At 34.6% G+C, this 25,831-nt stretch overlaps 1 protein-coding gene across 7 annotated transcripts in view; it reads left to right on the top strand.

Annotated features, from left to right (window-relative positions):
* Positions 1-25,831, top strand: part of CTNNA3 (catenin alpha 3) — a 1,348,033-nt gene that overhangs the window by 826,854 nt on the left and 495,348 nt on the right. For 6 of the 7 annotated variants that reach the window (XM_032491498.1, XM_032491494.1, XM_032491493.1 and 3 more), the window contains one exon: positions 7,087-7,179. In XM_032491498.1, the coding sequence (XP_032347389.1) occupies positions 7,087-7,179 (93 nt within the window). Of the gene's footprint in view, positions 1-179; positions 199-7,086; positions 7,180-25,831 lie in introns of those variants that run through there. The other variant, XM_032491499.1, reaches the window with a different exon arrangement.

Raw genomic sequence — 25,831 nt, 5'->3', positions numbered from 1 at the left:
GAACATTTTTGAGTTGTATGTGAGATAGTGTTTTGCCTATATTTTCTTCTAGAAGGTTTATTGTATGATAAACTATTATTTTTATTTATTTACATGGACTAAATTTTATTTTAGGATACTTTGCCTGATCAAGAAATAATTTTGAAAAGGAATACATCATTGTCTTTTCCGTCTAATGATTTACCATCTGAAAGATACGTAAGTGAGCCTAGGGAGAATGAAGTATGTGCTGTCACTGTGGGAGTGTGAACGGTAGAGGTGTGAATTCTGATGCTAGGCATCTGAGAAGGATTTGTAGAGAAGATGGTATTTGATCCAGGCCTTAATGTATAGTTATGAATTTAAAAGCACGTGAAAGGATGATTTTCAGATAGGTTAAACAACTTGTAAAAGAATAAACCCAAAATTGGTAAATTACTTTCAAGAATCAGATGTTCTTTTGTACCTGGTATGTAAAATGTTCTACTAGACACTGAGGGATTCAATATTCAAAGGAAGACAGGTACAAATACATTTACCTGTATGTGCAGAACCTGAAGTAAACACCTCCTTCTCTGCATTTGCCCTTGACACTAGGACATTCAGGTTGCCTAAATCCAGACACAGATAGTTGATTAGAAAGTGACTTCTATTGAAATGATTATGGTTCTGCATTGCCAGCCTTTAACTTTGCTGAGAGTAACCATCTGAAATTAGTGCTTAAATGCTGTGTTAATTCCTGGTTCAGTACTGCATTCAGTTATGGTTGTAGGCAAGACAAAATGAATTTGGCTTACTTATGTAGAAAACAAAAGGGACTTCATTGGAAGATGACAATGTAGTGCACATAAATACAGGCAAAATGAGAGAAGAGAGCTCAGATTGGGTAGAAATAAGAACTGCTCCTGGACTCTAAGCAGGAAGTGATGGATATGCCCACACCAGGGCCAGGTGAGGACCAGGAGCATTTATTAACTGTCATACCAGGACTTCACATCACTGGGTTAGAGGATAAGAAAGCAGTTTTCCAAAGGGAAATCAGAGTGTTAGAAAAAGGAATGCATTCTGAGGAGAAGGCCAGGAATTTCTCCTACACTTGATATTGTTGTTTCCTGAGTACTTTTATTTTTAAAATTTTCTCTTTTTGCTATAGACTAAATGTTTGTGCCCCCTCCCCCCCAAATTCATATGTTGAAATCCTAACCCTGCAAAGTGATGGTGTTGGGAGATGGGACATTTTACAGGTGATGAGGTAATGAAGGAAGAACCCTAGTGAATATGGTTAGTGTCCTTATTAAAAGCAGCCCCAGAGAGCTCCCTCACCTCTTCTGCCAAGTGAGATTACAGCTAGAGGGCTTAGTCTAAGAACCAGCAGGCTGGTGCTCACCAAGCTTTGGGTCTGTCGGCACCTTGATCCTAGACTCCCCAGTCTCCAGCATCACAAGAAATAAATTCTGTTGTTTGTACGCTCCCAGTCTCTGGCACTTTTGTCATAGTGGCCCTGCTAGACTAAGCCCTATTTCTCAGGTAGTAGTATAAGTCATTATTTCTTGTTTCTAATTTGTGAATCCTTTTCTATGACTTATTAGCCTCTTCTATATATATTAAGTTCATACTTCTTGTAGATTTTAACCTCTTTACATTAATCTTAGGAAGGAATGTCTATACAAACAAATGAAAATCAACCCAAAGTCTAAATATGTTTCTGTGTGTTGTGTTATATGTATGTGGAGCATAATATCAGAATCACTTAGGGAACTTTTAAAAATCGAATTAAACATATCGTATACGTCCTCTCACTTCTACCTATAAACACACTTGATGTATCAGAATACCTTGACAGAAGGAACCTGGGCTTTTCTTTTAATAGCTATACTGGTGATTCTGTTGTGCTCACCATCCAGCTTATCCCACAAATTGAGGACTACTATATTAGATTTTTCTATGGGCCCTACCTTACTTCTATTATTAAACATATTTGACATTCTGGATTCTATGACGACTATGAGAAAGTTGTTGAGAAAGACTTCACCTCATTATAAGGAAGAGCTTCTTAACTTGTGTGACTTTGATCTCTGCAACGGGAGTCGGCTGCCCTGTAAAGCAATAAGTCCTGTCTCTGAAAGTGTTTACACAGGAGTTGCATGACCATCTGCCACAGAGGAAAAGGAATGAAAATGAGACTGTGCCCTTTCTCCACCACTGAGAGCTAAGATAACACAGTGGCATGATGTCACAATTAACTATGTGAACTATATATAAGCAGTGAATATGCAACAATGGAAATCTTGCCGAAATATCAAAGTTTACTCCCATGTTCTTGAGAAATCACATCACAGGTAAATATCTGTGTGAGAACTCCTTAGTGACAGACTGAATGATTTATGATGAGCAGCTGTCCAACTAGTTAGCTCGTTCCTTACAACGATTCCATTTCAGTTGTCTAAGATGACTGAAAGGACAACTAGTGCTCTGGAGATTTCAAATAAAACTTGGTATTAGAATGTGAAAATGCAGCATGCTTTGGTTTTCAGTACTTTAAACATGCAATCTCTTTACCATTTCAGAGCAGAGTAATGATAAAAAGCAGAGTTAAGCCTATATAGCATGGTAGATTGATTTAAAGGTCATTGAGAATATCCCCACTCCCCAAATATCTCTTTTGTTTGTTTGTTTATCCATTTTCTATAGTATTTAGTATATAAAATATATTTTATATATAGTAGTTAGTATCTGAAATCTCAAACTCCTGATTTATCCCTTCTACCCCTTCCCCTCTGGTAACCATAAATTTGTTTTTCTATATCTGTGAGTCTATTTTGTAAATAAGTTCATTTGTGTCTTTTTTTTTATTTTACATATGAGTGATATCTTATGGTATTATTCTTTCTCTTTCTGGCTTACTTCACTCAAAATGACAATCTCCAGGTCCATCCATGTTGATGCAAATGGCGTTATTTTACTCTTTTTTATAGCTGAGTAGTATTCCACTGTATAAATATTATCACCAACTTCTTTATCCAGTCATCTGTTGATGGACATTTAGGTTGTTTCCATTTAGGCTACTGTAAATAGTGCTGCTGTGAACATTGGGGTGCATGTATCTTTTTGAATTAGAGTTCCCTCCAGATATATGCCCAGGATTGGGATTGCTAGATGATAGTGTAAGTCTATTTTTAGTTTTTTGAAAAATCTCTATACCACTTTGCATAATGGCTGTACCAAACTACATTCCGACCAACAGTGTAGGAGGGTTATATCTTTTTTATAGCTTTCTTTGGTGCTACCATTTGTGAGACATTCTTTTGGGTCAAGTATGGCCATCTCCCTGATCTTGGTGAAAAGTGAGGGACAGAACTTGCCTAGCTGGCAGGATTTTATGTGGCCAAGTTCCAGAGCAGGGAATTTCTCACTTAAGAATATGAGTTAGGGAGTGAGGTAAAAGGGAGGGACCAAAGTCCAGCAAATAGAAAAGATGGCCGGGACATTCAAAGCTGGTTTAAAGAACTTGAACTAGGAACCAGAGAGAGGAGAACAAACACCATCAGGATGATAATACATGTGAATTAATTCAAGAATTGTCTGGCCAGGCTTTGTTGTCTACAACTTTTTTTTTTTTTTTAACAGACCTGAAAGGGCAGTAAATTCAAGTTTAAATCATCTAGAATGAGACGCATATCTTAGAGGGCAGAAGGACCTGTGAGAAGGAAAGAGGCTCACAAGGGAAGTGCTGATGTAAAAAAAAGTCACTCCCCACCAAGTAATATGACAAGTCTCTGTTTAAAGATTTTTAACTTGTTTTTTGCAATTATTACATGTAGTCTCAACAATGATTTTAATATTTTAATATTAAATTAATAATATTTTAATAGCTTAATCTTCTATAAAAGTAAAAGAACATCATGTCCTGACCTTTTATTTTGAATAAACTTGAATTTATCTGAGTGTTTTGATCCCATTTATTTAGGATAATTTAGACTCTGATTTTGTTAGTCTTGGCTAAGGATATAGCACAATATCAATAAAAAATCTAGTCAAGCATTTCAATGCAGGAAACTTTTCAGTACTTCAATTCAGGACTGCATACATAGCACACATAAAGCCCTGGTTAATAGTCTCTCTGTTACTGAATTGTTTGAGTATGTTTCTTCCCTTTATTTGGCTTTGTTTTCTTATCTATACAATAGAGGATTAGAGAATGGGGCCAGAGGTCACAAACTGGTGAACTGTGAACTAAAGTAAGCCAATGGACTGTTAGGTTGGTCAAGGCAGTGGATTTTTCCTTATATTTCATCTTGTTTTAATGAGTTCTAGTACCTAGAGGCCGGGCGTACCTAGAGTTTGCCTGCAGACTCACCAACCCACCCAACCACTGAGTTACATCCAGACTCCGTGCTTGTATTCCCTGCATAAATCCTGAAAACATTTGAATTTGTGGCTCTTTGATTAAACATTTTGTCAAATTTCTTTAGGCCCCTAAGATTTTAATTTTGTAAAACCTCTTGAGAGAGTGAATGTTCTTTCCTTGTGCCCATTAGTAGAGAGAGAAATGAGCTGGAAGGAAATTAATACAAGGTCAGGGCTACCTGGGATCAGACCATCTCCACACACTATCTTATTTAATCCTCAGAGCACTCCAGTGAGGTAGGTACTGTCATACCCATTTTATAGGTGACAAAATGGTCTCAGAGAAGTTAACATTTTGCTCATCATCAGGAAGCTTATTAATTGTGGGAATCAGGTTCAAACCTAGATCTGTTTGTCTCTAAAACCTCTCTATGAACAGTTTTCCTTAGCGGGCAGAAATCTTTCACAAGGATCTCTTGAATTATGAAACTTTACACAGACTTTTGCAACATTGTCAAAGTTAGATATATAAAGGATGTCAGATGTCCAAATATCTCAAACTATTTGACAAAATATTTTATCTGCATGCTTCTTTCTTTGACCAGTAGAGAGATGCCTTCATCCTGTGCCTGAGAATATACTTGACTGCCACAGTTGCCACAGAGAACTCAAATATTGTTAGAAGAAATTTGCCTTTTTGCACACTGATATGACTTAGAAAATAAGTCACAAATCACTCAAATTAGGAATGTAGGTATTGTATTTCTATCACATAACTCTTTCTGTTTTGTCACAGAATACTAGCCATCCTATAAATTCAAATTTGTTTGTAAAAAATATCATTAAAACTCCATATGCCTTAATCTGGAAATAGTACTTGATTGTCTACAAAGTTTACTTGACATAGAACCGTTCTAGTAAGGAGAAGTTCAAGTATGTCTGAATAATGGAAGACAGAAAGAGTGTTAGTATAATCATTAATTGAGTAGAGAACTTTTAGTTGTGTTGTATTTTCAATTGACAGTGTTTAAAACTTGTCTGCTAATATAAACAGAAACTTTGTGTTTAGGATGATTTCCATGTTACATTAGTCACTGAATTGGCTGCAGTAATCATGGTGGCCAGCAAATGTCCAGAACAAGAATGTGTTTTTAAAGGGGAGAAAAAGAGAAAGATGGCACATTAAAAATAAATCAAGTAAGAGAGTGTCCATATGGAGTACCTTTCTGTAATTTTTAAACTTTGGATAAACCCCCATGCATCAGATGTGAGCAAAAGATTGAGCCAGTAATTTTTAGCTGATACTTAAAGAGCGCTCAAATTTATAGGTAGATATTTTCTGCAAGTGCAGTGCAAATTATTATAAGACATTAAAGCAATTAGACTGCTATGTCTTATTTCTGTGAGTGGGGCTTTTGGAGTAGGGGAGGGGGCATGGAGACTACTGCCCTTTTCAAATAATTCATAAATGTGCTAATTATATGTCAGATATGAAAGTTGAGGCATTGTGACCTTCAAGCCCACAACAGACCTTTTCAAGTAAGCCATTTCTATGTACATTAATAAAGTGAACAATGTCCTTCCATAGTTCAATAATGTATGGCTGTTATTTCATTATATGTAAATGCTAACCAAAGAGTTGTTTCACTATCGACATATTAAAAATAAGCCTATAAAAAAAGCAAAGGCTTTTAATCCGTGTAACACTTTGTGGTACTCTACAAATAATGATCCAAGGATTTGTTTGTTGTTTGCTTCCATTGCAAGTGAGTAGATTTTGGATTTCATCAGTGAAATCTGCCGTGTGCTAAAATATATAATAGCTAACAGACATAAGTAAATGGTTATTAGAAAAGTCATCACTGCAAAGAGATGAAGAGACAGTGACATATTTGTAGATCAAAGAAAACACTGCTCTGTACACAAACACTCACCTTCCAGCCAGGAGAATGCTGAGTAAGAGTGATATTCAAAGGAAAAGAAAGGAATTCCATGATATTTCTCATGGCTCTTTCATGGTATAAAGAAAGTATTTGTGAATAGTGGACTTAGATAATGACCATGAAGGTAATTATTTAAAAGGGCACCCATTTCCCTAGAAAAGAGTGTAAGCTCCAAAAGCAATTATGTGTAAAGGAATGTGGGTATTACTAAGGCTTGAATCAAAGTGACTGCCAGAATGTTAAACAGTGCCCATGAAGTTGTAGTAGGAAATCAAGAACAGGAAGAAGAATTTAATTGTCTTGTATTTGTCCAGGTTTGTAGTACATTTGATGCTGAATAAAACATGAATAAAGATACAGTCATGCTTAATGCAACGTAAGTATGCATAATAGACCTCTGGGAAATAATAAACCAATTACAGACTTAAAATAAACCACAATCATATGAGATTCCAAGAATCTATTTGCATTCAATCCATAGATAAACTATTTTTTTTAGACCCCTAGGAAACCATAGCAGTTAGCGTCTTATTATGCGTTAGATGTTGATACCAAGAGGTCTCAGGTAGAACTTACTATTTCACTTATCAGTGTTCCTTTTGGTTTCAGACAATTTTTTATGGCACTTTGTTATTATGTAATAGATTCTCTGAATGCTTCCATAGAGCATATACCAGTAACATTTATGAAAATACTGTTGTTTATTACTGAGATTTTCAACAAATGTATACATGTTCTTATTTGTCTAGGATAACATATGTTTCTGCATTTCCTTGATAATCTGAAATGATTTCCATTATTTTGGATTGTATTTAAGGTGGCAAATCTTGCTTGTTCCATGTCAACAAATGAAGATGGGATTAAAATTGTCAAAGTCGCAGCCAATCACCTGGAAACACTGTGTCCACAGGTATGATAACTAAGTTACTGTCTCTTCCATTAAACTACCTATAAAAATTATATGTAATGCTTTAGATGTTCATACATATAGAAGTATATTAAAATATTTATTTAAGACATAGAAGATGACTCATCCTAAGGTCATGGTTTATTGTTTACTGAGCACCTAGTTCTTTATTTAACACCAGGTTTTTGTAACATTATCTAAGAGACCATATTAGAATTTTGTGAGAGAAAGATGTAGTTTGAAATCAAAACAGGTGCTTAATACAACAGATCTGATTTATTTTTAGTCATTATTTATTTTGAAATCTCAAATCATATGAAAGGAATGGCTTTTTCCCTCGTTTATCAGATGAGGGGATGAATTTGAAAAAAGCCAAGAAACATTGTCCTGTCTTCAATTTAGGAGTTTTTTTTTAAAAAAATGCAGAGAGCAACATATTTTTAGGGAATTATTTCTAGATGACTAATTTGTTAAAGCCATGAATCAGGATACACATAAGGTCAATCTTAAACACCTTTCTTGTCTTAGAATAAGTGAGAATAACATGGATAATTACTTGCTAATAAAAACCACAAATGTTGTAAGGATGTAAAATATAATAATGATTACAAGCTTCAAGGACATCTGCTGAGATTCTAATTTTACTTAAGGTAGAGTATGTGTTAAATTCCTGATTTGCCTTGCTGACAATTTTATCTCTAAGAATGTTGAGAAAACAGTAAGGGAGACTGCTTCTTTGGAGTTAATCTTGATTAACAAATAAAAAGTAGCTGAAGACATGCAATCTAGAGAACCTGCAACTGAGATTTCCCAACTGAGGTCAGTTTTCTATGAGGTCCCACAGGAAACAGAACACTGCAGTGAGGTCTCTGAAGTGGCTGAGCCACTTACACTCCCCTCACCAGTCCATAAGAGGTCTCATTTCTCCACACTGTGGGTAACACTTCATGCTGTCCCATTTGAAAATGTTTTGTGAATCTGAAGAGTATTCAATCTATCTCATTGGCTTCAATTTATAATTATCTAATTACTCAAGAGAAAATTTTTTTCCAAATGTTTATTAACCGTTTGGCTTTCTAATTGTGTGAATTGCCTAAATCCTTTGCCAATATTTAGTTTTTTTTTCTTTTTAAATTTCATTGCTTAGGTTTGTTAAAAATATCTTCTGTTGACAATGGGTTTTCTTTTAACTTTTAAGATGATATGTTACTCATAAAGGATTTTAAGAACTTTAATGTAAACATATGATCCATCTTTAATTCCTTAAATAGATCTGTGAGCATCTACTCAGTGCCGTGGTTTGCTAGTTTGTGCTTTGTCAAGAAATTCTCCCAACAAAAATGTTCTATAGTTTCTGCATTTCCTTTTTAAATGATTGAAGTATTGTTATTTAACATAACAGATATATATAAAGATTAGGTCTTTATATCATGTGAAATTTATTTTTATGTCTAACATGAGGTATAGATTTTTTTTTAAAGCAGTGCTAACCGTTGGGCAACCATCATGTTTTAAATAGTTAATCCTCTCCCAATTAAAGTGAAGTAGTACCATTTTTCACACACACACACACGCTTTTAAAATGTTTGTTGTTTTATATACATTTGTATACATATATATAACATATGTAACACATGCATACATATACATGTTTTATTTAATATATATATATATAATACATACATACCAGATGTGTATAATCTTTAGTATTATTGTCTAAGTAAAAATAGATTGATAGATAAATTGAAATATTATCCAAGTTATACAAGTATCTGGATCTCTATTCTGTTCCAGCCTCCTGTTTCTTTATCCCTGCAACAGTGTTGCAGAATCTTTTTTTTCCTTCCATTTTTATTGAGATATAATTGACATACAGCACTGTACAAGTTTAAGGTATAGAGCATAATGATTTGACTTAGATACATCATGAAATAATTACCACAGTTAGTATAGTGAATATCCATCATCTCATATAGATACAAAATAAGAAAGAGAAAAGATATTTTTTTTCGTGTGATGAGAACTCTTAGGATTTACTCTCTTAATAGCTTTCATATATAACATACAGCAGTGTTAATTATATTAACCACATAATACATTAGATCCCTAGTACTCACTTATCTTATAACTGGAAGTTTGTGCCTTTTGACTACTTTTATCCAGTTGTTCCTCTCCTCACCTCCCACCTTTAGTAACCACAAATATGATCTCTTTTTCTATGATTTTTCTTTTCTGAAGTATAAATGAGGTACAACACTATATAAGTTCCTGTACACAAAACAGGGATTTGATATTTCCATACATCTCTAAAATAATCAAAATAATCATTTCAAAATATGAAAATAAGTTTAGTTACCATCATCATACAAACATATTACATAATTATTGGCAGATTCCCCACACTGTACATTTCATATCAGTGACTCATTTAGTTTGTGGAGTAAAATTGCTGGATTGCATAATAATTCTATTTTTAATTTTTTTTAGGAACTTCCATACTGTGTTCCATTATGAATGCAGCAATTTACATTCCCACAGCAGTACGCGAGGTTTCCCTTTTCTCTACATCCTTGACAAACTATTTGTTATCTTTTGGATACTAGCCATTCTGACAGGTGTGAGGTGGTATCTCACTGTAGTTTTAGTTTGCATTTCCCTGATGATAAGCAGTGTTAAGCACCTTTTCATGTGCCTGTTGGCCATCTGTATGCCTTCTTTGGAAAACTGTCTGTTTAGGTCCTTTTTTCATTTTTAAATCAGGTTGTTTCTTTTCTTTTCTTTTTCTTTTTTTGATATTGAGTTGTATGAGTTCTTTGTATATTTTGGATATTAACCACTTTTGAATATATTATTTGCAAATATCTTCTCTTATCAAGTAGGCGGTCTTCTCATTTTGTTGCTTATTTACTTCACTGTGAAAAGCTTTTAAGTTTGATGTAGTGCCATTTGTTTGTTTTTGCTTTTGTTTCCCTTGCCTGAGGAGACATATCCCCCAAAATATTGCTAAGACAAATGTCAAAGAGAATACTGCCTATGTATTTTCCTAGAAGTTTTATGTTTTCAGGTCTTACATTTAAGTCTTTAATTATTTTGAATTTATTTTTGTATATAGTATGAGAAAATAGTCCAGTTTCATTCTTTTGAAGGAAGTTGTCCAGTTTTCCTAACACCATTTATTGAGGGTGTCTTTCCTCCACTGTATATTTTTGCCTCTTTTGCTGTAAATTAATTGCCATGTTAGTGTGAGTTCATTTTTCTGGACTCTGCTATTATGTTTCATTGATCTATATGTCTGTTTTTGTGCAAGTACCTTACTTTTTATTACTGTAGCTTTGTAGACTAGTGTGAAATAGGAGAGCATAATACCTCTAGCTTTGTTCTTCTTTCTCAAGATTTTGTTGACTATTTGAGGTCTTTTATGTTTAAAGTTTCACAGACTTTAAAAGTATTTATTCTAGTTCTGTGAAAAATGCCATTGATATTTTGATAGGGTTTGCATTAAACCTGTAGTTTGCCTTGGGTAGTTTGGTCATTTTAACAATATTAATTCTTCCATACCATGAATGTGGTATATCTTTCCATCTGTTTGTGTCATCTGCAATTTCTTTTATCAGTGTTTTATAGTTTTCTAAGTACCGGTCTTTCACCTCCTTAGTGAGATTTATTCCTAAGTATTTTATTCTTTTTGATGCAATTTTAAATCAGACTGTTTTCTTAATTCTCTTTCTGGTAGTTTGTTGTTAGTGTATGGAGAAGTAACAGATTTCTGTATATTAATTTTATATCCTGCAACTTTATTGAATTCATTGATGACTTACAGTAGTTTATTGGTGGCCTCTTAGGATTTTCTGTATGTTGTATCTTGTCATCTGCAGTGACAGTTTTAATTGCTGCCTTTCAGTTTGGATTGACTGATTGTTTGAATGCTGTGATTCTTACTTCCAATACTGTGTTGACTAAAAGTGGCAAGAATGAGCATCCTTGTCTTGTTCCTGATCTTAAAGGAAATTCTTTCAGGTTTTCATTTGTTGAGTACAATGTTAGCTGTGAGCTTGTCATATATGGTTTTTATTATTTTGAGGTTTGTTCCCTCTACACCCACCTTGTTTAGATTTTTTTTATCATTAAATAGATGTTAAACTTTGTCAAAACTTACTGCATCTATTGAGATAATTATATGATTTTTATTCAGTTTGTTAGTGTGGTATAGCACATTAAATTATTTGTGGATATTGAACCATACTTGAATCCCTGAGATAAGTCCCACTTGTTTGTAGTGTATGATCCTTTTAATGTATTGTTGGATTTGGTTTTCTTATATCTTGTTGAGAATTTTTGCATCTATGTTCATTAATGGAATTGGCTGTAATTTTTGTATGTGTGTGGTGTCTTTGGTTTTGGTATCAGAGAGGTGTGTAGTTTAATTATGGTTTTATATTAAATATTGGTATCTTCTAGGCAAATTGAGTTACCTTGTTTTTTTCTTTAAACCATTGCTGTTCTCCGTTTTGCTCTTTAATATAACTTACAGAATCCGTTGTCAAGTTCTATGAAAATATATTTTAGAATTTTTATTGGAACTGTTCAATTGTCTTAGATTTTAAATTATTTTAGGGAATAATGACTCCTTCAAGATATTAAATATTTTCACTAATAAACATGTTTTCAGTATTTCCATAATCAGATCTTTTTTTTAAATGTCCTTCAGGGACTCTTTGGTGTTTTTTTTTTTTTTTTTTAAATCATTAATTACAGTAAATTCCATGGCTACATGCTGATGGCATCCAAATTCTTCTCTCCAGGCTAGACCTCTTTCCTAAAGACCAGATTCAGATACTTAGTTTTCCCCTTAATATTTCCATGCTGATATCTAGAAGACATCTAAAACTTAAAATAGCCAAATAGAGCTCCAGATTGTTCCTTCTCCACCTTATTCTACTGCTTCTTCAATCTTACTGATTTTAGTTAATAACATGGCCTTTCATTTCGTTGCTCTGAAGAAAAACCTGTGAGTTTTCCTTTTTTCACTCAGTAAATATTTATTAAACACATAGTATGTGGTAGGCATTATTTATGCATCTGGGAAGTAAACAGTAAAGAAGACAAAACTCCTTGCCTTTGTGAAGTTTACATTCTCATGATATCTGATGGCTCATTTTCCTATTTAATCCATTAACAAGTTTTGTCGATTTCACCAAAAAATATTCATTTTCTGTCTACATACTTTTCTCTATCTTGTCTGTCAACATCATAGCCTATGCCACTATTATCTCTATATTCAACTACAAAAATATCCTATATGGTTTTCAATGCTTACACTCATCTCTCTAATGTATTTTCTATATAAAAGCCAAATGTTTATCATAGCAATTGCTTTCCATAGCCCTTTACAGTAAAATGCAAACATCTTTTAATGGCATAATCAGACTTACATGAAATTCCTGCTGCCTCAGCCCTGCACCATTTTATTTTCCTTTTCGCTCATTAGATCTCTGCACATTGGCCTTTCTGTTTCAAGAACACAGTAAGCTCCCTCCCATCTGAGGGAGTTTGCATTTGGTAATTTCGCAGTGCTCTTTTCTCATATGGCCATATGGACAGCTTCTGTTACATTCAATTTGTGAGAACTCAGCTCAAATACCATCTTCCCAGACAACAATCTCCCTAAGTCACTTCTCCAGCTACAACCTATTATGTCATCATATTTATTTCTCTTAAAGTCTCTACTACAATCTGAAATTATACTTTATATTTTTTTTTACTTTTAATTGTACATTTTCTACACTCAAACATGTATCTCATGAAGGCAATGATTTAGTGTTCCTTGTTCACTACTTATGTCTCTTGTAATAGCAGAAATGCAGCATATATTGGATGTTCAATAACTATTTGTCCAATATGTAAGTGAGTGATACAGTTTCTAGAATGTTATATCATTCTATAGTTATAAAGGGCAGAAAGAATTTTTGCAACATCTTTTCTAATGCTTTTCCTAAACAAGTATGTCTTTATTTTGACAGTGTGAAAAAAAATTACCTTATAATTAGTTTGAGTTGTAACTGATGAAAAAAAAAAATTCTTAAAATGGCTGATTAATGTGTAGTTGCTCACCAAGAAGGAGACCTCTACTGGTGGACTGCAATCTGCACTTGGCCTGGTTCATTTCAGTGTTTTACTAGTGTTTGAGATAAAATAATTGAATACTGTTCTTAAAGTTTTCAGTTAAAAATAAAAGAAAAAAGGACTATATTAACTGAAAGAATCCAGTCACAAAGAATTGGAATATTCAAAATAGGGACTAAATATCAGTATCCAGAGGAATACAAAGGTATAAATATTAAACCATATATACTGGGCACTATAAAACACATTGCAAAATAGAGAATGGAGTAAATATGGCTTAGCAAAAGTTTATTCTCCAAAAGGCTTAGAGGTTTTGGTTGATATTAATCTCAATGTGAATCAGTGTGGTAAAGCTGTAAAAACAAAATACTAATGCTAAGAAAATACTAATAAACATTTTTTTCATTAACAAATAAGTTCTAAAACTTATTCTCAACCTTCTTTGTACTTCAAAATTATTTTCCAAGCTGTATATTTTTTTATATGGTACGTCCTGAAATTCAGAATTCTGGGTCTAGAGAGCACCCCAGCTGTGTATGTATGTGTATGCTCATGTGTGTAAGTTCCATTTTGGCAATATCTATTGAAATAAAATATGTACATACTTTTAGGTTCACTAATTCCACTTCCAGCAATTTATAGTACAGATACATGTGTGCACATGCACAAAAATCTATGAGCATGTTTTTAAAAATCTTTTTTAAATTGACTTAAAATTGATATACAATATTGTATTGGTTTCAGGTGTACATCATAGTGATTTGGTATTTTTATGCATTATGAAATGATCACCACAGAAGAATTCTAGTTATCATCTGTCACCATGCAGAATTATTATAATATTATTGACTATATTCCCTATGCTGTACATTATATCCCTATGACTTATTTACTTAACAGCTGGAAATTTGTGCCTTTTAATCCCATTCACCTATTTTGCTTGTCCCCCCTCCCCTCTGGCATCCATCAGTTTATTATGAGCAAGGTTTTTATGTAGCTTTATCTGTAATGGCTAAAGCTAGAACCAACCTAAATATCTGTTACTGGAGAATGTTAAAAGCTGTTTAAAGTAGTAAATTGGCTAAATACATATTTTGGTATGGAAGATACCCAAGATAATTGATTAAGGTACATTTCAGATAAGTATGTATATTATCCTATTCAGGTGAAAAAACAAAGAAGATTGAGACATATGTTTATGTAGTCATAAGTAATTTTTCAAAAATGTTCTCATGAGAATTTTAATAGTGTTTACTTTTAGGAACTGAGACTGGAAATAAAGAACAGAAGGAATACTTTTACATTCCATTTTACTGCTTTAAGGAATTTTAATTTAACCAGAAATAGGTATTTTATTAATTTGTAAATGAAACCCAACTAATTAAAGAAATCCTAGATTAATTCTGGAACGAGTCAGATTGAGAAAACACAGGGTCAGAAGGAGCTGGTAGGACTCCAAGCACTTAATTCTCCCTTGTTAAATACCATAGAATTCACTTAGGTTTCAGTGAATTGGATCATCCTAGTTCTTGCCATGCCTGGAGGACTACAACTATAATGCTTTGCCCAGTTACAAGTATTACACTTTGAAAGAATTGTTACTTGGAACATATTTAGCACAGGATATCTGAAGTAGTGACATGACTTGAAACTATGCCCTATGAAAAGCTCATAAAAGCAACAGGGAATTTTTAGCCAGGAAAAGGTAAGACATGGAGAAACATGATCACTGTCATCAAATCTTTAAAGGGCTATGATGTGAAAGACTTGTTCTGAAGGTCCCTGAGGGACAGAACGACCACCTATGAGCAGGAGGTAGAAGGATTCAAATTTCATCTTAATATAGAATGAATTTTGTAAAGAAACTAGCTGAAAGAAATTGGACTTGTTGAGAAGGAGGGATTTGGGATTTTTTATGCTTCAAACATTTAAATATAAAGAGGGTGACCTTTTGACCAAGCTATAGAGTAGAGGGTGAGAAGTTGGCGTTACAAGCCCTTGAATGCTAAACCCTAAGATCCTCTAATGGACCTGTCTTTTGTATAAAGAAGAGAAATGTGATGTGGATGATAGCATTGCTAGAGTGCTATAGCTATGTGAACGCAACCTGGCAGAAGGATAAAACCATCACTATGTACAGAGCTTAATCCTTGTTCTATTTTAGCAAGTAACTTGGAAGCATATTTTGAAAGTAAACATTTTCTATTTGCATGTGGCACAAAAATGAGAAAGATAGACAGAATTCAAGTTTCTAAAATATGTTGATAATTTAGACTAATGTTTGAAAATTCATAAGCTAAAATTTAATAAGGGTAATATAAAGTCAGGGCCTTAGGTCAAATAAAATCTATTGCACAAGTAGATAGGGAAAACATTACTTATCAAGAAGCACCTGAGGCATCAGGAGTTGAAAAGGACATTTGTCATCTGGTTCAGTGAATTCCAAACACTGGTCCATGAAAGCATTTTCATGGTCTATAGTGAAATTAGGTCAGTATAGTTAGATTTTTTATGAAGTCAAATTTATTCAACTTTTTATTCAAAATTTATATATTTTCTACTTGTTTGATATTCATCAAAACATTTGATTTATGAAATAATAATAAAAGTAGATAATAGCTTTTCATATGGTTATTTCCTTTGTTGGCAAAATAAAAATTTCCCAATTCTATGTCAGTTATGTCCTTTCCCCCTCTACTTCCTTTTTTCAGAAATAGTTGTGGCCTGAAAGATCCAGAAAATTTAAAGTACTAATGACTTTTACACAGGTGACTTTTATATAAGTGACACAGCTATGTAAAGTCAGTAGCATGACATGGGACCATTTTACAGCTTTAAAATGATTATGATGCTTAGTTTGTGAAATATGAGAAAATTCTCAGAGTACTTGGCACAGGGATGCTCATGTCTAGAATACCATGTGGGTTTGCTCCCTGCAACTTAAGGGCTAGGTAGAAAAAGAATGAGTTGTTTTAAGCCATAGTGAGTTATTACCTATTAAAGAAAAGCCAAATAGACTATGCCTTGTCAAAGATGTTTAAAAGAGAATTTTGTTATTGAGTGGTAGAAGTATTAGATGATTTTAAATGTTCCTTCCTTAAATAAACTTCTTTAGTTAATTTAAAAGGCATGGTGAAAACTTCCGGTATTTTTCCTTATGTTGAATATACTCACACTCAACTAAGTAGACTCTCATAGGTGCTTAGATTTTCCAAAATCAGATCAAGTTTTCTAATCACTGTCACATTTGAATCTAATGCAGTTGTGTTATATCTTCTGTTTACCCACCTCATGAAATGACCTGACAGAACCAAACCATTTGCTGAAGCATTTAGTTTATGTTCAGTCATATACTTGGGGATATATTTCCATAAACTGCTTACTGGAAATCTATAATTACTTTCTAAAAGGGTTGTATATTAGGCATGTTGGAAAGGTAGGGAGGAAAGTCAGGGTTGTCCCAGACATAGAAGCTTGTGAAATACAAAAAGAACAAAGTACCTGGGAGAAGGTGTGCACTAAAAATCACCTGTATTCATATTTAAACATGGAGAAATATAACCTCCACAAGGGTAGGGATTTTTGGTCCTGTGACATATCCTAAGAATAATGCCTGACACATAGTAGGTACTCCTTACACATTTATGGAGTGAACGATTGTGTCTGCATAAACTTATTTGGATCATAGACATTGGCAGATCTGAAGGCTCACACTATTCTTCTCCCTCCTTTGTTTCTAGAAGGTGTTGAAACTCACAACTTTAACCAAAGTGATAGAAGGTCCCAATATGATACTTTGTCTGCTTGAAGTACAAGTCATGTGAAGTTACTGGCATTATCTCTCTCTGCATGGACAGGATTGTTTCGTTATAACATCAGCTTGTTCTGATTAAGTTATAATGTGTTACTGTATTTAGTACATGCCTCAGTAAAGGCATTGGGCTATCACTTTCAAATGGAAAAACATGTCCTGATTTGTATGTTTTTGTTGTTTTTGTGATCGAAGAGCTGTCATATCTATGAATTGAAAGCACTTAATTTTCCAAATATCATACTCTGAGGAAGCAGATAGGTTTTCTTTCATCTTCTGTAGATGATGATGAATGTTTTGTTTGCAACAAAACAATATAAGACTCAAATAATCAATTTAAAGTAATCATTCTTTAAGAATCCCAGGGTTTGCCTATGAGAATTGTGACAAGACTTTTACAATTATACCTAATTTATTTCTTTTCACTTCCATGAATTGCAAAAAAAAAAAAAATAGTCAAGATTTTGGAAACCACGACTCATGTAAGACAATATAAAAAGTTTAAAATGAGGTTATTTTTTAAAAGCTGATTATGATTGACAGATTGCTCTTCAAGAAAGTATAGGGTAACTGGAAGCCTAGGCTCAATCTCTCCCGTTATGCTATGATATTCATGTGGAGAGACAGTGCCTGAGAAAGCTATGAACACAGTTGCTGTCCAAGCCTAGAAATTAAACTCTGTTATTATTGTAATATCATTGTTCTGTATCCTGTCCTTATTGCACCGTCAGCCACTCCCTCCCACTCACTCTAAGAATCTCTTCATTCGGCAAGTATTTAGTGACCAATTACCAGGAGCATCCCTGAAACTAGGGCAAGCCAGGAGCAGGGAGTAAGGGTTCATGGGATACCCACTGGAGCAGTTCATAGTAATAAGTATGGGTTTAACTAAGAGGGCTTTTATCTTAAGAAAATCTGAGATGGTATAGAAGTTATAGAAGCCATAGCCATTAAATTTTAGTGGGGATGTTGGATAAAAATTAGATAATGTTTTTAAAGTAAGTAGGTAAAAGTAATTGTGACTTAAAATGCAAGAGGCAAGAATTTCAGAATTATTCTCAAACCAGAAAGTATGTGCTGGAGCCTTCATTTACGCACATTGTGCTGTAGTATTAAGCATGTTAAAGGACCTGTGCCAGCCTCTATAATCTAGTCAGGGAGGAAAACAAAGATGGTGTTTTACTTCCATTACATTTCCAGTGAAAAGGGAAAATGTATTATCCAGGCAGAAACAAAGTTGTGTTTGAGAAGTAGACATGAGATACCATGGGAGGCAGAGATTCATGTTAGTTAAGGGATTCAAGGAGGGCTCTCAGAAAAGTGACATTTTCTATAGGCCTTAAAGGATGAGCAAGATTTGGACATTTGGGAAAATGTGAGAAGGGCACTCTAAGCAGAGGATATAGAAAAGTATATAACAGAAATTGAAAACAGTGAGTAACTGATTCTGTCTAAGGTGTATTATTTCTTAATGGGAGCCTCTTTCACTTTGGGTTGGACAATTTTTTGTTGTATGAAAAAGTCAGTGGTGGGGTTCTACATGCCAGAAAACCCAGAATCTAGGACACTAGATGCACAACCACCACGTCCCCCAGTCCAGTCTTTCTGATAACCAAAAATGCCTCCACATATTTCCAAGTGCTTCCCAGGAGATATTGCCTCATTTGAGAACTAGTTGGAGGGCATGGAAAAGGGAGAAGTTGGATACACAATTGAAACAAAGGTTGTAGTCCTTACTGCTAAGTGAAAAAAAATTAGATTTGGAATTTAGTGGAGGATGGCAAGTCATTATGGGTTTTGAGTAGGTGAGTGACATCATCACAGCTGTGCTTCCTGGGAATTAATCTGGAAACTGTGTCAGCTGAGTAGAAAAAGGAATAGGCAGGGCCAGTTAAGATATTATTGAACATTATATACGGAAGTCAGAATTTGGATAAAAGATACAAAAATAAAAAATTGTACATGGGACAAACTGTAAGTGGACTATATAAATTGAACAGAAATTGAAAACAAATTAGATGATGGTGACAGCGGAGGCAAAAGAGGATAAATATTTGAGGGTTTTACTTATACCTGGGAGGATAGTATTTTTAGGGGAAATTGGAAATATGATGAAAAACAGTCACTTTAGGGTAGAAGTTAGTATAATTAATATATTTAAAGTGCTACCTAAACATCCATCTGGTACTTTGAATATATTTAAGGTATTCTTAACATAAAGTGGAGATTATAGCAAACAACACATACAAGATCTTGAGATATCGCAGCTAGATATGGTAGCCATCAGTAAAGAGGTGATGGCTAGAACCATACCTGTAGAGCAGAATTACTAACAAGCAAGAGAAAATAAAAGGTTCAAAGGCAGAGCCTTAAGAAAACACATCTAGGAGAGAAGAGGAACCTGAGAAAGAACAATCATCAGAGTAAGAGGAAATTCGGGAACTAGAATGGGTGGCCTGGTTCAAGCCCGGCAAGGGGAGCACGACGGCACAGTGGACAGCACTGCACATGCTCCAGAGAGCTCCCGTAGGAGAAGTATTGACAAGTCTCTGGTGGAGCCAGAAGTTCAGAAATCAGCAGTAACCTTAACAGGAGAGGTTCTGCTGGCATTGTGGGAAAGGAGGAGAAAATGAAGGCCAGAAGATACATATCTAGATTTTTTTTTCCTTAAGGAATTGAGAAGTAAACCTAACTTTGGAAAAGAAAAACCCTGGGAAGCACCACTTTGTAGTCTTTTACTTAGAGTCCTACCATACCTTTTACTTCCAGTTAATTTTTCAATACTGCTTTTCATCTCCAGAACCTATACATTAGGTTTTTAAGCAATCCTAGCAGTGTTCTCTAAATTATGTTTTTATTCAGTGAGCTCAGCTACATGGAGCTAAGTATGAATAGGCCCTATCACAGATTTTTGATAAGTAGTAAATAAGACATCTTGGATTTATAGGTGATTAACACTTAAATGATCTTTTTATAAATTAAAAAAAAACAGCTTTAAAACTTAAGATACCACTGTGCAATTCAGAAGGCAATGTTAGTGCTGAAAATATTTGGTTGGTCACTTTATTTTTAAATGTCATTTTAAATGTGAATCTGAAATGAAATATATCAGTACCAGGAAATTTAACCAAATGGAGAATATCTGTGACTGTTTCTCCCAAGAACTTTTCCTTGAGGATTAAATGAAAATTACCTGTAACCATATGTATTGAAAGCTTCTGTACCCTGTTGTGACAGCCTTACTGACTGAGGTGCCTTATACAAATCTAAGCAATCATTCATCCTCATCCTTATGCTATGACCAAGATTCCAAATTATAGTCCCATGACTGAAATATTCTGAGCTCTCATTTATTGAGCTCTTGTAATTGACAAACCACTGGCCCCAACATCCTGATTTAGATTTAGAAGGATTTCTGCATTCCCTGCAAGAGAGGAATGTTCTTCTTCCATATCCCCACTGGACCAGAAGCTTGGGGCCATCAGATGACCCCCAGTCTCCTGGAATTTGCACTGAGTAGGACAATGACCTGGGAAAGTCAGTTTTAAGAGAACAATGGAATAGACTTAAGAGTAAATGTGAAAAAATATATGTAGACCAACAATAATTACTTTAAATAATTTTATAGTTTATGTTCTAAAGCTGCCTTTGCTGACAATGTTTCATAAAATAAAATACATGTCATTTTGAGTCACCCAGGGAGAATAGGGCTAGGAGAATTGGAAACAATTTGAGCAGACATACTATTATCACGTGTGCTCAGTATAAAAGGCAGTGTGCAGATATCAGATCAAGGGGAGTGAAACAGGACTGTATGGAGATCCAGAAGCTGTAAGATCATTGCTCCACAAAATTGAATGAACTAGGTTGGGGAATTCATGAGTCAAAATGGCGTTTCTAGAAAGTAGCAAGGTATCACTAAAGCATTAAATAATTTATATTTTTTAAAGTAGTTTTAATCTCTGTTTTGGCCGGTGCTTTTAGAGACAACCACCATTGTACTTAGACCATAAAAAACTCCACTCTTCAACTAATTAGGATAACATGAATTAAATATCTCACAAAATAAACATACCTTCTTTTCAATCCCTAGTCTTTGAAAACTACAGTAAAGCCCCAAACCTGCTTTTGAACACATACACACCTTCTGAATATGTAACGCTTGCTAACAAAGTCCGTTGAGAAAGAGATTAGATGGCTATCCGTCATGAACTGTGATGTGGCAGGTGCTGTACCAGTGTTTTCATACTTAATTCTTCTGACAGTCTTGTGACATCAAATTATTGGACTAATTTTATGTATAAGGAAGAAGGAATATAGAGATGTTAAGTGACTTGCCCAAGGTTAAAGAATCAAACAATAAATGCTTTAGGATTTGTTTGGATAGTAACGTTTTCCTTCATTTTAGAGGAATTATTTCACAGAGTTGTTATCTATTCATATTTGTGCAATTCTCCAAAGAAATAGACTTTTTAAAAAATTTGTCCTTGCTGTAAAAAAAGGTAATAAGGTTAATTTGCCAGGAATTTTTATTTCAACATTGAGTCTATAATGCATTTTGACCCTCATGTGTTTAGGGCTTTCAGAATTCTAGCCTTGGCTTCTTCACAAGGGCTAGCAATAATATTTAATATTTAAGTATCGCTTTATTATTTAAACAGACTTTGCAATTTATTTCAGCTGTCACACTGAATAAGGTTCAATTCCAGAGAGGTTATGTGGATGCCATTAGATTACACAGCAAACTGGGGAAGAGGTTAGAATATAATTCTTGTCCCTTAAAGTCAATTAACATCTCTGTTTACTTAATAAGATGAGCAAAAACAGTGTATCAGTCTGTTAACCATATCTTTTTGCTATAGTGTTTTCAAATATTTAGTAGTCAAAGTTTTTGATTAAAAATAAAAGGATGATTTCTATGGGTAGGTAGCTGGGTATTAAAGTGCATATTTAAAGTAATAGAGCAATATTTGGTCCCTTTGAACTCATACATGGATAATACTAGAAAGAACAATTTGGATATAAAAGGCTGAATTCTTTCAAGCTGTATATTCTCACTTTCTTGAAAAATACTCTTTTATGTTTAAATCCCCTGTTAAAGATCCAGGCAGTATATTAATTTTTAAAGAATTTACAATCATTTAAAAAACTTACTCTTTTGAACATTGGATTTTTTATAGGCATTTAATGAAATTATGTAACTTCATGTATTTATCTTTAGGTAATAATTATAGGTTGAGTTCATACTAAATTTATGGTTCAATTGCAGTAACTATATTAGTCTTGGTACTTGTTGAATTTGCTTCTTTTTACTTTGTTAACATTATTAGTTTCTGCATCAACAGTGATCTTTTTTTCTGTATGCCTACTATTTTGAGCCATTTCAAAGCATTTTTTCTAATCTGGAAAGTTAGTAATCACAAGTAAATGACTGAATAAGAAATAAATATTTCCCAAAGGCTTTAGCTTTATTCCTAGGTGACACAGTGACCCAAAGAAATGTGTACTTACTGTCCCTCCCATGTGAGTGCTGTTGTATGTTTTTGGCGGTGATGTTGAAGATACTTAAATAATGTTGGCTGGAAGGTAGGGGTCAGAAAATTTACTTTAATATATGAACAGGCAGGGCAAAAGTCTAGAAGAAACTATGGCAAACTGGAAATCCTTGCTTCCTTTAAGTCCTTCAAATTCACTTTCTAAAACCTTTGAGGTCACCCCTTCCCCCTTAACACCTCAAAAAAGGGGAAGAAAACAGAAAAGCTCCTGTAGCCAATTTTTAGAGCCTTTTAGTAGAATATTTGATTTCTACTTAGATTCTATTTTGTTTCTGCTCAACAACCCTGTAGTTGGCAATAGGTATTACTGCATTTTCCAGGGAGTATTGTTGGATATCCATATTTCATGGATAATACAGTAGTGAGGTAAACCATTTTTAAGGAAAGAACCTTTGGCCTCCAGATAGGTCTGATACCAATCTGGGAGCAGGGACGCTCTGGTGGGAAAGCAGAGTGTAGTGAGAGGCAGCTTAAGGGAAATGAGTCAGAAATGTAAGGGTATATCACCACTCATGAGCTACACTCCCCATAAGCATTCCAAGAAGATTTCATGGTTGTGCTCTCAAGCAAATACTTATGTCTGTGACTTGGAGAAAAGTGCCTATTAGCCAAGCTTTGCTGAGAAGTTAATAAAGAGATGCCTGCTGTCTTCCTGTTGAAACCTTTCCTTCTTTGTGCTTAGTACACTGTCAATGACCAATAAATAATAGTTATGATTTGGGGAGGGGGGGTTTGCCAGATGTTTCCTGTAAATCACAAAATGCAAAGCCAAAGATTTGAAAGCCATTCTGAACAAAAGGATGATTAAAGTGAGGTCATTTATGGCAATTGCTTGTAGTATGTCTCAAGACAGTTTTCATAACAAATAGTTACTAGACAGATCTCATTTGCAGGTATGGGATTTTTAATGTACCTTCTATGTAGGTCATTGGGTACTACTGTCTTTGGGGAGTCTAAGTGGTATTTAACACAGAGAGTCTACTGATTAATTCTAGAAATGTTTATTGAGGATCTGCTTCACACCAGGCACTCTTCCAGGTGCTGAGGATGCTCTAGTAAACACAATAGTCAAAGTGCCTGCTGCTTTTGAAGCTTACACTTTATATGAGATAGACAGAGATATTAAATATGGAAGCAAATACATAAACAAGATAATTTTGGATAATAACTAACACTTACATAGCTTTTGTATGTGCCAGACCTGTGCTAAATGCTTCTTTGTATATTACCTCATTTAATCCTCACAATAAACTGAAGTGGTAGGTACTGTTATTTATACATTTTTACAGATGAGGAAACTGAAGTCCAAAACATTCACGTGACTTGCCAAGTCAGAGAGAGAAGGAGCTGCGAGCTAGTCAAATCTGAACAGTCTGATCTTCTAATCCATACTGTTACCCACCATGCTGCATGCTAAACTTTGAAGAAAATGAGATAAGTTGAGATAGAAAGGGACTAGGGGGAAAAAAAATGCCTTGATGCAAAGGTGGCATTTCAGTTGATAGCTTCACAGCAAGAAAGAACACGCCATGTGAAATTTTAAAGAAAGGGCTTTTCAGGCAGAAGTAAGAAGTAAAAGGCTCCCAGATGGGAGTGAGTACAACCTGATTGAGTAAAGAGATATAGGGTTGTGTAGGAGGGGGAAGGAAAGGGCAGGGGTTAGATATTGTCAGGCCAGGCTAAGGAGATACTGCAGTACTACTGGAGGAGTTCAGTCAGATTAGTGGCTGATGTGTGGCAGTGGATTATAGAGATAACAAGAATGAAAGAATGGCAGGTGAATTAGGAGGCTGTTGCAGTTGTCTAGGAGAGAATGATAATGGCTCAGCCTATGGTGGTGATTATGAATAGAGTGAAACCTATAACATCAAGAAAATATTTTGAAAATGGTGGTGTTAGGGTTTATTGGATATGATTGGTAAGAAAATAACATGATTAGGTATGGACTCTGAGGTTGGGGTTAAACAGCAGAGTGAATATGGTGTCTGTAACTGAATTAGGAAAGGTTTGGGGGGAGATATCTTTGGGGAGGTGAAAAGTGAGTTCTATTTAGGTAATACTAAGAATGAGATGACTAAGTGTAAACGTCAGGTAGAGGAGAGACATCCAGTGTGAAGTTTAGAGAAAAGGTTTACGCAAGAGAATTAAGAATTTTCAACATATAGATGGTGCTTAAAACCATTGGATGGGAGGATGATATAACACTGAAGGGGGAGTTAGCCCTCAGAAGGGGAAAGAAGGAAGGCTAGAATTATGGGGCACTCCAACATTAAGCTAACAGTAGAGGAGAAACCCACAAAAAGCAACTGAAAAAAGTAACTAGAGAAGCAAGAAGAAAACCATGAGATTGTAGAATAGTGGAAAACTAGAGAATTGGCTAGAAAACTAGAAACACTAGAAGGAAGTGTTTAACTTATGTCAATTATTGCTTGAGACTCAGGGAAGCTGACACCTGAAACAAACTTTTTAGATTTTGGTCACAAACAGATGTAGTCGACAAAACTTGATTCCACGGGACTTTAGTAGTTAAGACCCTCTCTGTATGCCAATTGAATTCCTACAGAAGGTGGCCCAAGGGACTGTTAGAGCAGTGATTCTCAAAGTGTGGTCCTTAGACCATCAGTATCAGCATCACCAGGAAACTTACTAGAAATGCAGTATTTAGGCCCCACCCTAGACCTAAGAAATTAGGAACCCTGGTGACGTCGCTCAGTTGTGTTTTGACAAGTGGGAGATTTTGATGCATGTTACAGATTCACCGGGAATAGTGTTTGCTGGTGTACTCTAGTATGGGGTCTAGAGAGCTGATTCTGTGTATCTCTTACCAACTCCATGTCCCCTGTGGCTTGAAATTGGCTATGATGGGCGTATATATACCAGAGAAATCAGAAATCCCCAAATGCTACGAATCAGAGCTTCCCCCCTGCACACCCTCACCCCATTTTTTCTGAAGAGCTTAACATTTACCAACAAACTAGTACTGGTAAATTCAGTAGATCTGGGGTGGAGCCTGAAAATTTGCTTTACTAAAAAGTTCTCAGATATTGATGCTACAAGCCCTGGGTCCATATTTTGAGAATTATCAAAACTAAATTTAGTTTATTCTGTCATACTTCTCAAATGTTTTCCCATTCCTGTTTATGCATTTCTAACTGCATGATCTTCA

The sequence above is a fragment of the Camelus ferus genome, chromosome 11 (genome assembly GCF_009834535.1).
Source record: "Camelus ferus isolate YT-003-E chromosome 11, BCGSAC_Cfer_1.0, whole genome shotgun sequence".
In the NCBI taxonomy this organism is placed as follows: domain Eukaryota; kingdom Metazoa; phylum Chordata; class Mammalia; order Artiodactyla; family Camelidae; genus Camelus; species Camelus ferus.
The sequence above is the reverse complement of the archived record's forward strand: the minus strand, read 5'-3'. Positions and strand labels throughout refer to the sequence as shown.